General features: G+C 45.6%; 1 protein-coding gene across 1 annotated transcript in view; it reads left to right on the top strand.

Annotated features, from left to right (window-relative positions):
* The first annotated feature begins 9,252 nt into the window (after positions 1–9,252).
* Positions 9,253–18,445, top strand: part of Prkar2a (protein kinase cAMP-dependent type II regulatory subunit alpha) — a 62,724-nt gene continuing 53,531 nt past the window's right edge. The window contains exon 1 of the mRNA XM_005074954.4: positions 9,253–9,803. Within this exon, the coding sequence (XP_005075011.1) occupies positions 9,548–9,803 (256 nt within the window). The 5' untranslated portion in view covers positions 9,253–9,547. The remainder of the gene's footprint in view (positions 9,804–18,445) is intronic.

Raw genomic sequence — 18,445 nt, forward strand, 5'->3', positions numbered from 1 at the left:
CCAGTATTGTCCTGCTTGACCAGAAGTTAGTTCCACTGTCACTTCCTGCTTTGGGAAAGCCTGAAGAGACACTTGGGACTTTGGTGTTAGAACCATCACTCTGAATATGAGAGGGACAGACACACCTCACTTAGGAGTTAGGGGTGTGTAGCTAACCTTGCAGGAAGCTGAAGATGAGAGAGTTCAAGGAAGGAAGCTGTGTTTGAAGGAGACTGTGAATGATCAGATGAGAATTACGGCCGGCCAAGTAGAGGCCAGCCAGGAGGCTAAGAGGGTAACTTATTTGTTTGTTTGAGGCCAGGTCTTATGTATTCCAGCCTGGCCTTGGATTCTTTGTAGCTGAGGAGGATGACATGGAACTTTTTTTTTTTTTTTTTTTTTTTTTTTTTGGTTTTTCGAGACAGGGTTTCTCTGTCCTGGGACTAGCTCTTGTAGACCAGGCTGGCCTCGAACTCACAGAGATCCGCCTGCCTCTGCCTCCCAAGTGCTGGGATTAAAGGCGTGCGCCACCAACGCCCGGCCAACCCAACAGATTTCTATGGTGCCATTTACTGCTGGGCTGCACATAGAGTTGTGGTTATGAAGCCTGCATCTGTCTACCAAATGGACTAGGTAGATATACCTAAGAACAGACCACTTATTAGCTACTGTTTGATATTTTGCACAAGAAAATAATAAAAAAATAAACAAGAATTGTCTAAATTCCCAGGGGAAGGTGGAGAATTTCCCCTCCTACTCAGTGAAGACAGCCCCAGCCTCCTGGGTAAGTGAAAGCCATAATGGAGGAAGGCTCTGTTTACACATACTTTACCCCTCAGAGCACCCAATTTTAACAGGAAACAATAAATATTGTTTCTGATTTTTGCATTGCGTGATATTTTATCTTGTGACTCAGGAACAGTTCAGCAGGGTAGGCTGTGCCTTTGGAGGCTGTCAGGAATAGGTGTGTATTCCTGGGACTTCTGCCTGGACTTCTGGTTCCCTTGATATTCCAGGGAGGGTGGGTGGGGCCCGGAGGCTTCCGTGGTGTCAGTCTGGCAGACAGGCCACCCCGGATCCTGGCTTGTAATCTGCCCTTTGATGCATTCTCCTTTCTCTCTGGAGCCATATGGCTCTCCAAGTTTATAGATGGAGAGTCAGTTCAAAAAAGACAGACGCAGTTCTGAGTTTGGGGATGGCTGTGGGTGTGCCACTTGCTGTGTGATCTGATCTAGTTAGAGGGAGATGGGACCAGGATCCCTAAGCTGCTTGGTCCTTGTTTTAGCTGATGGAAGAACAGCTAAGTTGCTTGGTGGATGGGAGAGCTTGCTAAAGGGAGCCTAGATTTTCCAGTATTGTCCTGCTTGACCAGAAGTTAGTTCCACTGTCACTTCCTGCTTTGGGAAAGCCTGAAGAGACACTTGGGACTTTGGTGTTAGAACCATCACTCTGAATATGAGAGGGACAGACACACCTCACTTAGGAGTTAGGGGTGTGTAGCTAACCTTGCAGGAAGCTGAAGATGAGAGAGTTCAAGGAAGGAAGCTGTGTTTGAAGGAGACTGTGAATGATCAGATGAGAATTACGGCCGGCCAAGTAGAGGCCAGCCAGGAGGCTAAGAGGGTAACTTATTTGTTTGTTTGAGGCCAGGTCTTATGTATTCCAGCCTGGCCTTGGATTCTTTGTAGCTGAGGAGGATGACATGGAACTTTTTTTTTTTTTTTTTTTTTTTTTTTTTGGTTTTTCGAGACAGGGTTTCTCTGTCCTGGGACTAGCTCTTGTAGACCAGGCTGGCCTCGAACTCACAGAGATCCGCCTGCCTCTGCCTCCCAAGTGCTGGGATTAAAGGTGTGCACCACCAATGCCCGGCCGACATGGAACTTCTGATTCTTCTGCCTTCCCTCACAAGTACTGAGATCACAAGTGTGGTCACCACAGTCAGTTTATGGGTGCTTGCTGGGGACCGAACCTAGGACTTTTTGCATACTAGACAAGCACTTTACCAACTTTGCTATATCTTCAGCCAAAATTTAATTTTCACTTTTTAAAAGAAATCTTTTTGAAAGATTTTTCATTTTGTGTGTGTGTGTGTATGTGTGTGTGTATCTCTGTCTCTGTCTCTCTGTGTGTATATGTGTATGTGTCTGTGTGTGTATCTGTGTGTCTCTGTGTGAGTATGTCTCTCTGTGTGTGTATGTCTGTGTGTGTTTGCATGTGGGTGTGTGAACATGAGTGCTGGTGTTTGAGGAGACCAGAGGCATCAGATCCCTGGAACTGGAGCTATAGCTTCTTGATGTGGGTGTTGGGAATCAAACTCAGGTTCTCCTGGAAGAGCAGCAAGTGCTCTTACCTGATAAGCCATCGCTTAGCCCCACCCCCATTTTATTTTTTATTTATTTATTTTTTGTTGTTGTTTTTTCAGAGACAGGGTTTCTCTGTGTGGCTTTGGAGCTTGTCCTGGAAGTCGCTCTGTAGACCAGGCTGGCCTCGAACATAGATCCACCTTCCTCTGCCTGCTGAGTGCTCGGATTAAAGGCATGTGCCACCATCGTCCAGCCTGTTTTTTGTTTTTTTAAACAGGGTGTCTAAACATGTAGACATACTGGCTTCAAATTCATTGTGTTTTTTGTTTTTTTAAACAGGGTGTTTAAACATGTAGCCATACTGGCCTCAAACTCATTGTGTAGCTTAGGATAACCTTGAATTCCTGGTCTTCCTAAGTGCTGGAATTATTGTCTGTATGTGTTCACAATGCATGTGAGCAATTTTATGTGTGGTGTGTGTGTGTGTGTGTGTGTGTGTCTGTCTGTCTGTCTGTCGGTCGGTCGGTCGGTCTGTCTGTCTCATGGACAGCTACAGGCACAGTGTGCAAGTGTTGAGGCCAAAGGAAGAAGTTGAGTAGTTGAGTGTTGTGCTTTGAGACAGTCTCTCACTGAACTGGAGCTAGGATAAGAGTCACTCCTAGCAATCTCCCTCCCTCCACCCCCTCGCATCGCTGGGGTCACACACACACACACACACACACACACACACACACACACACACACACACACACACACACACAAACGCATGTATGATCGTGGTTTTATGTGGGTTCTAGCAATCTGAATTCAGATCCTCTTACTTGTACAGCCAGTGCTATTACTTTCTGAGACATTTCTCCAGTCCTAACTAAGAAAAACAAAGGCAAAAAATGGGGCCCTTTGCCTGGGAATGTTAATTCAGTTTTAAGCCTACCTCTCTTTCTGGAATATCTTTAGTATCTCTTGACTAGGAGATGGTCTGCCTTTTTTTTTTTTTTAAAGCAAAGCTATCAGCCAGGTGGCAGTGGCTCATGGCTTTATCCTAGCACTCAGGAGGCAGAGGCAGGCAAATCTCTAGCCAGCCTGGGCTGCACAGTGAGTTCAGGACAACCAAGGCAACACAAAGAAACCCTATTTCAAAACAAAAAGAAAGCAAAGTTACCATGAATTTACTATGGTGATGGAGAGTACAGACTTTAGATTTTAAGTGCAGATTTGAGAGGAGAAACACTTCAGAAAAGGAGAGCAACAGCCAGGGCATGGGTACAGGCTTCTGTCCAGAAATCTCATCGCTAGACTGAAAGCTCTGTCTGAGTATTTGCATTTCAGCCAAAATGCCAGCCAGTCCCATAGTGTAGAATCATGTTCCTTTGGAGATACTTCCCATTTGAAAATGAAGTGTTTTGCTTCCTTGATATTCATGATGGGGGAGATTACTTTATCCCTTTGCACTTTCAGAAGATGTGAAGTCAAACAGGGAAGCCCCTGGAGGCATGCTTGTGAAAAGAACAGAGCAGATGGCAAGTGACACCCTCCCAGCCAGGGCTCACTTTTATGATGTACTTTGAAATGCCACCTGTTCCATATATATCTCTTCTCGACAGGAGTATGAGGGATGGGGTGGGAGTGGGGAATTTGGGACCTCCCCAATGATTTCTCTGTTTCAGTCAAGTGGAAGCCAGACGGTGATTGATCAGGGATAGTGGCCTGATTCAGAAAGTTTTACAAAGTCCTAACTAGGCTAAGGGTGAAGGACAGGAGAGGTTGCTGTAGCAGTGGCCATTCAGAGGCACAGTGCCACTATTCTCTGATACAAAGATGCATCTACCCTGCATTTTGCTCACACAGCCTTTTGAGGCGAGAAGCACAATCTGAGCCCCCATCCTCCAAACATAGACTCGTTTCTTTCCTTCTTTGCATCCCGTTATGTAACCCAGGCTGGCCTTAAACTTGCCTTGAAGGAGTGATCCTCAGGCTTTGGCCTCCCAGGAGCTGGCATTATAGACATGTAGCACTGTACAAAGTTCCCCTCTACCTTTTTGTCGTCTTCAGGTTCTCTCATGTCACCTTTCCCTCCTCCTCCTCTTTCATCAATTTTAGGATAGTACAGGGCCTGTCACTTCACCTATTCAGGAGGCTGAGGCAGAAGGGTCTCATGATGAAGGCCAGCTTTGACACAAAGTGAATTCAAGCTGTGCCGTGGTGGTGGCGCATGCCTTTAATCCCAGCACTCCGAGGCAGAGGCAGGCAGATCTCTGTGAGTTCAAGACCAGCCTGGTCTACAAGAGCGAGTTCCAGGACAGCCTCCAAAACAATACAGAGAAACCCTGTCTCCAAAAACAACAACAAAACAAAACAAAAACAAAAAATGAAGTGAATTAAAGGCCAACCTGGGCAACTTTGTGAGACTACCTAGAAATAAAAACAAAAAAGGCCTGGGACTGTATGTAGGTCAGTAGTGCTTAAGAGATATGTGAGGTCCCATCTTCAATTCCCTGTTTAAAAAAGAAAAGCAATGCTAGTGATTAGAATACATGTTCTGCCAGTGAACTATACCTTCCCCCAGTCTCCCAAGTCTATCCTCAGAGAACTCAATAATTAGATTTTTTTTACCTTCACTTTCAGATGTAGAAAGCCCAGCCAGGATAAAGTGATCTACAAAGACCATTAGCAAGTTGGTATCAGAATAGGGACCCTGTGTCTAGGTGGCCTGAAGAAACTCTTATGATGTTATCAGAAGTCCAGGGGATAACTTGACCCAGGCTGTGGGAAGCCTGTCTCTATTTCTGGGTCAAGGCATGTGAGTCAGGCCAATGTCAAATACAATCCTGATTGTCACTGAAAAGGCCCCAGGGTCCACTGCTCCCTGAGGGCTCCCATTCTGCTTTCTCTGCTATGGTAAGTACTCGAAGGCTCTGATCCTCCAGGTTTGTTTATCATGCTTCCCAGTGTTTTTCCTTGCCCTAAGGTATCTCAAAAACAGATCAATGGTCAACTGCAGACACTGACACTTTCTTGGGACACAGTGTCCCAGCAAAAAAGGGGTTGTTGGCTCACAGGTACAGAAACAGGTGGCCTGGGAATTAACTGCTCCCTGGAGCATAGATGTTTGTTAAAATAGATCAGACCTCCTAGATCAAAGACTGTGGCCTCTTGGGGCAGGCATTATGTAGACTAAAGAACAGATGGGTGACAGCAAAAGAAAGTTCCCCAGTATTTCCCGCTAATCAGGCTCATGATTGCATCTAAGGTGAAACAGACAAAACCGCAAGTGAGTGAACTGGAGGACTGGGTTAGTGAGGGACTGCATACAGGTGTGCTCAGATAACCAGCAAGTTCCGGGGACGGGGAGGGTTCAGTCCTCACCACTGGATAAACCGAGCATGGTGGCACCCTGTAATCTTAACAGAGGAAGCAGGAGAATCAAGAGTTTAGGTCATCAAATGGCCTCTCAGTCAGGTGAGTGGGCTGTTCTCACCGGGGTTGAATTCTCTTAGTAGGTAAAGGGTATGAGGTGAGTAAGCTGAGACCTAGGCCAAGGGCAAGACTTGAAGGAGTATTATTAGCTTGTCCGTCCCTTGGGGAGGGGAATGGTTTTAAGTAACAGACCTATTAAGAGTATAGGAAGTTCACTGTTTTATTAGAAAGAGCAGTTGGTACCCTGCCTGAGTTTGCTTTCACCAAGCTCCTCCCTGCTGTTGGGCTAAACAGCATGTGTCCTACCTGTGCAAACTCTGCATAGGCAAACTCTAATTAGCCTCATTGTATTCATGTCTGTATCTGTGGCGGGTGGCATGGTCTATGCAAGATGTTCATTACCTGAGGGGTTGTGGGGAAGACAGCATAGGATGAGGGGGCCTTGTTCACTGAATTGTTCACTGAATTGCTCTTCTGAAGGTCTCTGCTCCAGCCCTTTTCCATCCACTATTGTCACTTGTTCTTAGCAGTTGTTTGTCAGAATAGCTGTGGTGGGTTTGGTTGCCATGGTAACAGTCAGTGGTGTAGCTGGACAGGCTTGAATGCAGATGGATTCAGGACAAAGGTTGAAGATACAGGGCTCAGGTCCCGGATGTTCTTTTTTGTTTCAAAGCCTTTTAGTTAGCTTAAGTGGGCAGTCTTGACAGCTCTCAATGCTGTACTTATTATTGAAGGGTAGGGAAGAGATAGACCCCTCCCTTTGGAAAGACCCCTCCCTTTGGAAAGACCCCTCCCTTTGGAAAGACCCCTCTCTTTGGATAGACCCCTCACTGACTGTGTGTGGAGACCGATGAGGAGCAGCTGTAGGGTTTCTAACTTCTGTTCACTTCAGGCCTTCGAGGGTTTTGTTGGGTTCTGGGTATTGAACGCAGGGCCTGGCAGTAAGTACAACCTCTCACTGAGTTACATAGTTACATCCTAGACCCCTCTTTTTTTTTTTTTTTTTTTTTTTTGGTTTTTTGAGACAGGGTTTCTCTGTGGCTTTGGAGGCTGTCCTGGAACCAGCTCTTGTAGACCAGGCTGGTTTCAAACTCACAGAGATCTGCCTGCCTCTGCCTCCTGAGTGCTGAGATTAAAGGCATGCACCATTGCCGCCTGGCTAGACCCCCTCTTTAAACAACTTTTTAGATTGATTTTTGTGTATTAGTATTTTGCCTCCATGCATTATGTGCACCATGTGTGTCTGCAGAAGTCTCTGGCTTCTGGATCCCCTGGAACTGGAGTTATGAATAGTTTTGAGCCACTATGTGGGTGCTGGGAACCCAACAAGAGCAACAAGGATTCTTAACCTCTTAGCTGTCTCTCTAGCCCCAACCTGCCTGCTCTTTTCTTTCTTCCTTCCTTTCTCTCTTTCCCTTCCTTCTTCCTTTCTCTCTCCTTTCTATTTTTTAAAGAAAAAGATCCCTCCGTGTTGCCTAGGCTGGCCTTAAACTCCTGTGCACAAAAGTGATTCTCTTGCCTCATTCTCCCGAGTAAAATGGGGGCTGCAAGTTATGTGCCACTACACCAGGGTAGGGTGTCCTTTGAATGCTGTTGAGCAATGCTGCATCTGTGAACAAGTCAGGAAGGCCCGAAGCCAAGAGGGTTTCTGCACACTAGGAGACCCTGTCCACACCCAGCTCTGTCAACAGCCTTTCTCTCCTCTATTTTGTAATTGGGGTCAGAGTCCTAACTCTTCATATGCCTGTGCCCCATTTAAAACATGTAAGACCTGATAATGTGAGAAGATTAGGACTTGGTGTTGTGAATTTACCTTTCCAGAAGGTTGGCTGTAGGATTGCTTGAAGAGCGGCAATTCCCTAGGTATTATGGTGCAGTGGGAGGCAAACCCAGGTTTTCTGGGCACTAATGGCAATGTTTGAATCTTGGAAAACTTGAGTCAGTCCAAGGGCAGTAAAGACCTGTCTCCACTGCTTGTCTTTGTCTTTGTCTTTGTTTTGTTTTGAGATGGTCTTATGTAACCCAGGCTAGCTTGGACTCACCATATAGCAGAGGCTGGTACTGAACTCTTATCCTGCCACCTCCATCTCCCAAGTGCTGGGATTACAAGCATTTACCTACCACCGTGCCTGACTTCAGATTGCATGTCTAATGTGGCCTTCATGTTCTGGGATTAGAAGCATGGCTTTGAAGGAAAAGATAACCGTTATGAGATTGTGAAGTCAGGAGAGCAGTTTCTGCTTGTTGTTGTTGTCCTGAAATGTATCATTCATTCATCCAATCTTCACAACTTTGCAATAAACACCCAGCCAACACACTGGACCCTGCTTCCCCACCACTTTACATCCAAGGCTTCTCTCTCTGTGGGGTTAAGGACCATAGTCAGGGATGCACAGCTGTTTGTAATCACAGGCCTACGGCCTCTACACTGAGTACCTCAGTGAGGTTCTCAACTGTCACTCAGCTCACAGCAGCACTGAGATCTTGGGTTTGTGCTAAGTCTGTATGGGCGGTGCTAGAGATCTTAATTAATACTGGGTAATACCAGGTGGTGCTTAACCATCTCCAATACCCTTCAGGTTCTCACATCTACATCTAATCAGCTGCTGGCTGGTTCTGGCAGGGAGAGGGAGGACTTTATTAGTCTCACTGGGTCTTGGGCCAGCACTGAGATTGTGGCTGGATATCCCAGGAAAGATATCTTCTTTTGTTCTATTCAAGTTTGGTGACAGGAGGAAGCAAGTTGGGTAATAGCCTGGCCTCTCCAATTCACCTCTGCCCTCTTCCCAGAGGCAGAAGGCAACAGTCCCTGAGGTCTGCTCAGCTTTATCAAATAATGTGGCCCAGGGCCAGACTTGAGAGTGGGGAGGAAAGAGGTTTGGAACGGGGTGGAGGTGCCCAAAAAGAGGAACAAGGCCAGAGTTGTGTTCTGCTCCATGCCGACTCCCTTTTCTCATTGTCCACCTTTGGTTGAGCAAGCTCTTTCAGGGTTATTTCTCTGCCTGAGGCTTCCAAATGACTTGTCTCACTGAAACTTTTACTTCCTACAAAGCCTTCTTTTGACATCTCATGGTCTCATACTAGACTCCTTAGGACCTCGTATTCAGTTGCACTGTCATGCCTGTCAGTCAAGGTGGTCCTGGCTTGACCAGGTCTTTGTTCCTGCAGTACTGGGTTATTAGACGACTTTCTTCCAGTTCGTCTCTGGGCGAATCCCATTCAATTTTGGGGGTTAGCATTAATATCATTCCTTAGAGTGAACCCTCTGCTCCTCCACTAGAGCAGGAATCAAGGTGAGGTGGTCCTGTGTCATCAGTCCTGGCGCCGTTAAGAGGCTCTCAGCATGTTCTGAAAGCATAAGTGAAAGGTCTTTGTGACCGGGCGAGACGCACTAGCCAGCCTGCCTCGCAGCTGGGTCACTCCTTCCTCATCCCCGGGGCCTCCCGCACCTTGACCATGGACTGCTGCAGGAGCGGGCGGCTCAGCGGCGCACGCGCACTGTGGGCCATCTCTCGGCGGGGACGCGCACGCCCGAGGCCGCGTGCGTCACAACCCGGGCGCCTGCCGCGCCCGTCCAGCTTGCCAGCCCGTCGGTCCCCGCGGCGGCGGCGGCGGCGGCGGCTGCGGCCGGGTGACAGCAGCAGCGGCGCCAGGCTGGCTTGGTAGCGGAAGGGTCGCGCGGCCCGCACAACAAACGCAGACCCGGCCGAAACAAGGCGCGACGCGAGGAAGGCCGAGGCGGGCCGCGCGGGAGACCGCGGGCGCCGAGTGACAGGCCGGCGTGAGGGAGTGCGCAGGTTGCAGCCGCCGGCGGCCCCTACCCACCGGTCCCCTCGGCCGTCGCCGGCATGAGCCACATCCAGATCCCGCCGGGGCTCACGGAGCTGCTGCAGGGCTACACTGTGGAGGTGCTGCGGCAGCAGCCGCCCGACCTCGTCGACTTCGCGGTGGAGTACTTCACACGCCTGCGCGAGGCCCGCGCCCAGGATTCAGACACGCTCATCGCCACCCCGACGACCTTTCACACGCAGGAGTCCAGCGCGGTCGCCACCATCGAGGAGGACGGGGAGAGTGACTCCGACTCGGACGATCTGGATCTGGAAGGTAGGCGGGCGGGGAAGGCCGAGGTGCGAGGTGGGCACGGAGCGGAGGGTCCAGGGTGGGACCAGCGGATCTGAGGGCCCGGCGCCCGGCCTTGCCCTGGGCCGAGACCCGAGAGCTCTCTAGTCGAGCTGCTTGGGTTTCCCGGCGTGTGCCGATTCCAAATTGAGCTCCGCGGTTCTCTGAGCCGGAACGTTCACAGAGAGTGATTTGTCAGATCTAGCCTTGAATGAAGCGTGCGCGTTCTTTGGTCCGCGTGGTGGCGCGGAGCTTAAGTCGGTCCCGCCAGAAGCTGCTTTGCCCGTTGCTTTAGACCCCATAGCCTGCTTCCTTTCCGAAGGCTAGAGCATCTGTACTCGGCAACTTGTCCTGAATAAGCAGGATGATAACTTTATTTGCAAAGATTTAGGTTTTGAAAGAGTTACTGTCGGAAACCATTTTTTTAAAAAGATTAGCTTAGGCTGCCCTCGAACTTGTGGCATCTTCCTGCCTCTGCCCCAGTGAAAACATTTCAAGCAAACACATGAGAAGGCAGATAGACTGAACCCCTTTCTCAATGCTGTCACTCACATTCAACAGTTGAACCAATCCCCCTCAATGCTGCTATATTCAATAGTTGTCAGTATTTTTCACCTTTCCCCAACCTCCCTTTGCTTAAGTATTTAAAGGAAATTTCAGTTAGGTCATTCCGTCTCTGATCGGTTAATTATGCATTTCCTTTTCTTAAAATGTAATTGCTTAAGAATTTAGAAATTTAAGATTTCTGTATGAGTTAAAACAGTTGAATAAAATTGGTGAGCATAATCAATACCTTGTTTACTGTGTTGGTTGCAGGAAGGTGTACAAGTAGCACTGTGTTCATTTGATTTGAGTAAGGGTGTCAAGGAGCAATTTCATAATTTCATGGTTGCTTCCGCTGTGCTCCATTAGCTTAATAGAGTCAGCCTGCTTTTTAAATTTTTTATTTATTACCTTTTTTTTTTGAGACAAGGGCTCACTATGTAACCTTGGATGGTCTGCCACTAACTGTGTAGACCAAGTTGGCCTTGAACTCATGAAATCTGCCTGTCTCTGTCTCCTGAGTGGTGCTGGGATTAAAATGTCCAGCCCGATGCCCAGCACCTGCAGGTTTGTTTTTGATTATGTGCTAGTGTGTATGCCACACGTGTATATTTACTGTAGTCTGGTGCTGTCAGAGATCAGAGTACATCAGGAGCTGGAGTTACAGGCAGTTGTGAACTGTCTAATGTGAGTGCAGAAAATGCACTCAGGTCCTTTGCAAGAGGAGCAGCATTCAGCCGGGCGGTGGTGGCGCACGCCTTTAATCCCAGCACTCGGGAGGCAGAGGCAGGCGGATCTCTGCGAGTTCGAGACCAGCCTGGACTACCAAGCGAGTTCCACGACAGCCTCCAAAGCCACAGAGAAACCCTGTCTCGAAAAACCAAAAAAAAAAAAAAAAAAAGAAATGAAAGCAATGATAACCATTTTCTAGGAATAAGGTGGGTTTTTGTTTGTTTTGTTTTTGGGGGGGGTTGGTTTTGGTTTTTATTTTTCGAGACAGGGTTTCTGTGTATTGCTCTAGCTGTCCAGGAACTCACTCTGTAGACTAGGTTGGCCTCCAAGTACCACCATGCCCGGTTTACTAGGATGGTTATTAATGAAAATAGTATACACACACACACACACACACACACACACACACACACACACACACACACACACACACACGAGTGTGAATAAGTTGAAACCCCAAATTGGACTGTACAATGTCCAGCCTATATTGAAGTTATTTTAGTAGGTCCTCAACAGGTTAAACATTGAATCCATAGAGTGGATATGTAGCCAAAAGATCTGAAAGCAGGTGGTTACATACTTGCATGATTAACTGATCATTGTAGTGTTATTCACAGTAGTGAAAATTCAAATGGATGAAGTGTCCACAAATAAGACAGTATGTACACAAACACACACAATGGAATGTTATTTAATCTTAAAAAAGAAATGGAATTCTGATACAGGCTACCAATACAGATGATGTTACAACATTGAAAACAGACTAAATGAAGGTGGTGGGCATAGTGACTCATGTCTGTTTCAAAAAAACCAAAACAAATAAAGTAAAAACATGCTAATTGAAGTGAGCCAGATATAAAGGACAAATATGGGATTTCACTTATAGAAGGTACCTGGAGCTGGGCCATGGTGGTTTACACCTTTAATCCCAGCACTTGGGAGGCAGAGGCAGGCGGATCTCTGTGAGTTCAAGATCAGCCAGGTCTACAAGAGCTATTTCCAGGACAGTCTTCAAAGCCACAGAGAAACCCTGTTTCAGAAAAAGAAAAAAGAAAAAAAGGTACCTATAATGTGTGTGTGTGTGTGTGTGTGTGTGTGTTTGCATGTATGTGTCTGTACACATGTGCCCAACCCCTGGAGCTAAAGTTACATACAAGGGGTTGTCAGCTACCATGTGGTGCTGGGAGTTGAAACAGGGTTCTCTGAAAGAGCAGCCAGTGGCCTTAAGCACTGAGCCAACTCACCAGCCCCTTTTATTTTTATTTTATGTTCCAGCACTGAGTCACAGCCCTCCCTTCAGAGTATTGTAATTAGTGAGTGCAAGACTTCTGCTGGGATAATAAAATTCTGGAGTCGGATGGTGTTGATGGCTGTCATTACATCCAGCTCTTGGCTCCTTCTTTTGAGTTTTGCTGTGTTGCCTAGGTTGTTTGCAAACTCCTGAGTTCAGGTGTTCCTCCCTCCTTAGCTCTTTTTGATGTCAGTATGCTTTGCCTTCTGTTTCTGGTCATTGTTATTTGGATATGCCACATTGTATGATCAGTTAATGGTCTCTTAGATGTTTCTGCTTTGCAAGTAGAGTGAATGTGCTGCTCTAAACTCTGGTGCATGTTTACCCTGTGGCTGTATATTTTCATTTCTCTTGGGTATATAACCAGAAATACCAAGCCCTCCCTCCTTTTTTTCTTTCCAGACAAGGTTTAGCAACTGAACTCAGGCCTGAACTTTCTATCCTCCTGCCTCAGCCTTCCCAGTGCTGAGATTGAAGACTAGTACCACCACTCTAGACCCAGCCTCCTTTTTCTCTTTTTCTTTCTTTAGATAACTCAAATGTAGATGGTAAGAAATAGATTTATTAAGGAAAAATGAAAAAATAACTCCTTTGAGTGGGAAAGACTTCAAGTGAGAAATACCCGAACTACTTTTTTCTTTTCCTTTTTATTGCTTAGAAGGGTCTCACTGTGTAGCCTCGGCTGCCCTGGAGCATGCTATGTAGACCAGGCCGTCCTTGAACTTACTAAGCTATGCCCTTCCCTATACTAGAACAAACTAGTTTCTTAAGTGCTTACCATTTTACATTCCAACCCCCAGTGTATTGAGGATTTTAATTCCTCCATGTCCTTCATGGTTCTAATTTGCATTTCTCCAGTGATGGCTAATAATGCTTGGTGAGCATCTTCCTGTATCCTGTTGGTCATTTGTGTACATCTGCAGGATTATCTTCAGATATTCTAGTTCAAAAGAAAAATTATTTTAATTTTTAGGTTAAAAGCCAGGCATAGTGGCATGTGCCCTTAATACAAACACAGGCAGAGGCAGGTGGATCTTAGTGAGCTCAAGGCCAGCTTAGTCTACAGAGTGAGTTCCAGGACAGTCAGGGCTATGTGGAGACTGTCTCAAAAGAACAACAAATTAAATAAAAAAAAATTAGATTTGGGGGTAGCAGGAGTTATTCATATACAGTGGAAGAGTAGCCAGTGCTCTTAACCACTAAGCCATTTCTCCAGTCCCTCATTCATTTATTTTTAGTGTATGTGTGTATGTGTTCACATATATATGTGCATGTGTATGCCATGTCTGGCTTGTGGCAGTCAGGGGACAACTTTTTTGGAGTGAGTTGTCTTCCCATCATATGAATCTAATGGGTTGAAGTCGGGGCCTCAGGCTTAGCTAAAAATGCAGAGAAGCCAACCCTGATGATGAACACCTGTAATCCCAGCAGTTAAGACAGGATTGGGAGTTTCCAGTCAATCTGGCTACATAGATAGAATATCTGCAAAACAAATTTTTTAATAATTCAAGCAATTGGATATCCCTTTGCAAAAACATATCAACATACACAAAAATAGCTCCAAATGTGCTGAAGAACTGGTTGCAGTATCTGAAACTATAACTCATAATAAAAAATAAAAGGGCTAATCAACCCATTTCGTTTTGTTTTTGAGAAAGGGTCTCATGTAGGACCTGGATAACCTTGAGTTTACTCTGTGGCCAAAAATGACCTTGAGGTTGGGATCCTCTTGCCCCCACTTCCTGCATGCTTAGATTACAGGCATGAGCCACCACACCTGGTTTTCCATTTTTTTGTTAGTCTTGTGGCTTCTTTGGAGCAGATTAGTGAGGCTTCAGGTTTGGTGACTCCATAATCATTAAGTACTCTATTTGGCTTGCTGTTTTCAAACCAAGTGTTCAATGCTTAGTGTCTCTGCTTACAAAACAGAAACACTACCTGCTTGGCAGTGTGCCAGGGTTCTCGTGTTTAGATTTTCAGATGATTCTGAGTTTGGTTAACTTCAGTGCACACCAGATTTTAAAATTGGCTTACAGGTTGGATGTGGTGATGCACAAAGGGTTTCATAAGTGTGAGGTCAGTTAGGTCTACATAGCAAGTTCTAGGGCCATCTGAGGCTGCATAATAAGACCTTGTCCCAAAAGAGAGGGGGGTGCAATTTAGTAAAATGAACGAACATTACTAGTCTCTTTTTTTTAAAAAGATTTATTTTTATTATTTTTAATTGTTCCTGTATGTATCTGTGTGTGATTATATGCACATAATTATATATACCTACAGAGGCCAGAGGCATTGGATCTCCCTGGAGGTAGAGCTGTAGTTGCTGTGAGTCCCCTGATGTGAGTGGTGCTAGGAACTGAACTCTACAGGAGCAGAGCATGCTCTTACCTGCTGAGCATCTCCCCTCCCCAGTTTGTTCTTGGCTGTCTTTGTAAAGATCTCTGGGATCTCATGTTGTCTGGGCTGAAAGAAGGCTCCAGAGCTTAAGTGCATGCTTTCATGTGGAAGACAGATCCACCTCTTGTCGTAGCTTTCTTTGGTGTTTTGTTGTTGATTTTTGTTTTTTGAGACAAAGCTCCTTGCTAGCCTAGAGCCCACAAAGGGTAGGCTATGAGGCCAGTGAACTCCAGAGACATCTGTCTTTGCCTTTTTAGTACTACAAGTACGAGTGCCTATCACCAGGCCGGACTCTCTACATAGCTTCTGGTGATTGAACACAGGTCCTCTGTAAGTGGAGTTTCTCTCCTGCCCACCAGTTCCCAAATAAACACTCAAAGGCTTAATATTAATTATAAGTGTTTGGCCAATGACTCAGGCATATTACTGACAATCTTAATTAAATTACCCCATTTTTACTAATCTGTGTATCACAATGAGGCCATGGCTTACTGGTAATGTTCTGGCATCTTACCCCTTTGCAGCTCTATTCTGCCTGGCCATTGGCCAAATAAGCTTTATTAATCTACTAATATAAGCAACACATATTCACGGCATACATAAGGACATCCCATGTCAGTCCTCATGCTACACAGCAACTACAGCAAATATTTTAAGTATTTTATTTCTATGGAACTGTCTGTCTTAGCCTTGTTTGTTTTTCCTTTTTTGAGAGTATCTCATCTAGTTCTCAAACTTACTAGGTAGGTGAGGAGGACCTTGAACTCCTGAATCTCCTGCCTCCCCCTCCAAAATCCTGGAATGTGGGTGTGTTCCACTCTTCCTGGGTCATGCAGTGCTGGACATAAAATGCAAGGCCTCACTCATGTTAGGCAAGCACTCTATCAGCTGAGCTACATTTTCAGCCCTTCTTAATGTTTGCACTGTCTTTTTCTTGTGAGGTATGTACATACACACTATTTTTCTTTCAAAGAGAATTCTTGAAGCTTTTGAAATTCAGGGTTTTCTTCATGGTTACAGATGTGTTCAATGTTCTTGAGCCCTTGGATCCTATCTGAGTTTGTTATAAAGATTACTCAGGCTTGTCTCCAGAAAAATCAACTATGAGAGTTGATTTTTTTTTTTTTTTTTGGTTTTTCGAGACAGGGTTTCTTTGTGGCTTTGGAGGCTGTCCTAGAACTAGTTCTTGTCAACCAGGCTGGCCTCGAACTCACAGAGATCCACCTGCCTCTGCCTCCCGAGTGCTGGGATTAAAGGTGTGCGCCACCAACGCCCGGCTGAGAGTTGATATTTTAAGGCAGCCTTACTACCACCATTACCACAGTCTCCTCTTTTTCTTTGAGCATCTATCTCTGTATAGTTCAGGCTGTCCTGGAATGAGCTCAGTATGTAACTTAGACTGGTCTCAAACCCATGACTTCCATGCTTCTGCCTACATGCAGCAATAACAAGTGTGTCTGTTTCTGGGTAGAACAAAGGAGTTAGAATCAGTTATAAGTCAGTTATTGACAACCCAGTAAAAACTCTGGACATAAAGTTTTGTAGCTCTTCCTTGCTGATGAGCACACTGCTCTGCTGGGAGGGAGATGTGCCCTGGTTCTGTGTGGAAAGGCTATAGAAGCTTGAGTTCATGACCCTTCCAGCTCTAGTGTGTCTCATCATTTGGCTAGCCTTGATTTGGATTCTTTACTAAAAGCATCCCAATTATAAAGTTAGCACTGTTTTAGTTCTTTGCATTTTTTGGGCAGTCATTCCTTGAGGGATCCTGGGAACCCTTCAGTTTATATATAACTGAACCAAAATTTTTGTGGCCTGGTGACCACCAAGATGCAGTTGTCATCTGAAGTAAGGGCAGTCTTGTTGTGGGCCATACCTGTATAGCTACTTTCCTCATTCTGTGACCAGATGCCTGACAAAGAGCTACGTAAGAGAAGAAGGGTCTATGTTAGCTCACAGTCGGAGGGTGCAGTCCATTATAAGTTGAAAGCAGGGCTCACACAGTCAGGATGCAGGGTAGAAGAGTGCTTGTGCTCATTTGGTTTCTTCCTTTTTCCGTCTTTGCTCATTTTGGAACCCTAGTCTAGGGTAAGGCCTCTTTCCTTTGTTAAACCTTCCCTCCTTTGCTAAATGCTTCTGGAAAAGATATGCCCAGAGTTGTCTTCTAGGTCATTCCAATCCAGTCAAGTTGACCATGAAGATTCATCATCATGGTACCTTTGAGTTTGATGCTGACACTGGTTAGGTAGCCTTGGATTGTATTGAGATATGCTAGGGTTGTTTTTAATGAGGGGTGTTGAACTCAGGGCCTCAAGCATGCCAGCCAATGCCTTACCACCAAGTACTCCCAGCCCCCAGTTTGTGTGCCTGTGCACAGCATTCATACAGTGCCCAAGGAGGCCAAAAGAGGGCATCAGAACCCCTGGAACTGAAGTTAGAGAGGGTTGTGAGCTGCCATGTGAGTGTTGGGAATCCAATTTGTATCTTCTGTAAGAGCAACAAATGCTCTTAACTGCTGAGCCATCTCTCCAAACCCCTAGAATAATTCTTATTAAATTGGAGACCAGATGTAAACTAAGAGGGTGGCTACCAAAGAATAGTGTCCATAGCCTTTGGGCCATTCTGGTCAGAGTAACATGAATTCATTCATGCATGGGGAGGGGGTTGTTGTTGTTGTTTTGTTTGAACCCTGAGTCTCATGGATCCTAGGCTAGCATTGAACTTCTGATCCTCCTGCTTCTGCCTCCCAAGCACTGGGATTGTAGGCATGTGCTACCACATACAGCTGTTTAGTAGTGTGTGTGTGTGTGTGTGTGTGTGTGTGTATACATTTTCCTTTTTGAGACAAGGTCTCATTAATAATTTAGCAGTACAAAGGGCCAGTTATTACTGGTAGCTCTGTTGTCCTGGAACTTTCTTTGTAGACCAGGCTGGCCTTGAGCTCACAGAGATCCATCTGCTTCTGTCTCTGAGAGCTGGGATTAAAAGTCCATGGTACTATGTATAACTCTGTTCAAGGTTTTTTTTTTAATACCTGCTGAACCATCTTACTGGCGCTCCACTTCTTCTTTTCTTTATACAATTACATAGGCAACATTCTGTCTTGTTGACTTCAAATGGAGATGATATGGGGCAAAATATCAGTACTCTGAAAAATTTTCCCTTTTCCATTAATGGAAGGTCCAGTAAGCTCATTTTATATTCTAATAAGTTACTTTGGTCAACCAAGAAATTCCTTATAACCATGTTCTCCTGTCATTTATCATTGTAAAAGGAAGGAACATTTTGTGCCTTTTTTTTTTTTTTTTGTACATAGCTGCTGTTACATGCAGGGCAGTTTGTCCCTGAGTTGGGGTAAATTACTATGAAAATGGCTCTAGTTTTCTGTTCCAGTCAAACCTCTTTACATAAACTTCTTGTTTAAAATTTAAAAAATAAGTGTTTTGTTTTTTAACTTAAAGCTTTTTTTTTTTAACTTTAAGCTTCTTATTTAAGCAATGTCCTCCCACAAGCAAAGGGATACAAAACAAAGAAAGAAAAAAATCCCGTGAGTGCCCCATACACTTTTCTGGTCCACATACAGAGTAACGGTCCAAACCAGTGCCGTGGCCCTGTTGCCTAGGTGATGGTCCAGGTTCTCGTTTGTCCTCATACCCGGCCAGAAACG

This window comes from Mesocricetus auratus, unplaced genomic scaffold (genome assembly GCF_017639785.1).
Source record: "Mesocricetus auratus isolate SY011 unplaced genomic scaffold, BCM_Maur_2.0 Super-Scaffold_100691, whole genome shotgun sequence".
In the NCBI taxonomy this organism is placed as follows: Eukaryota; Metazoa; Chordata; class Mammalia; order Rodentia; family Cricetidae; genus Mesocricetus; species Mesocricetus auratus.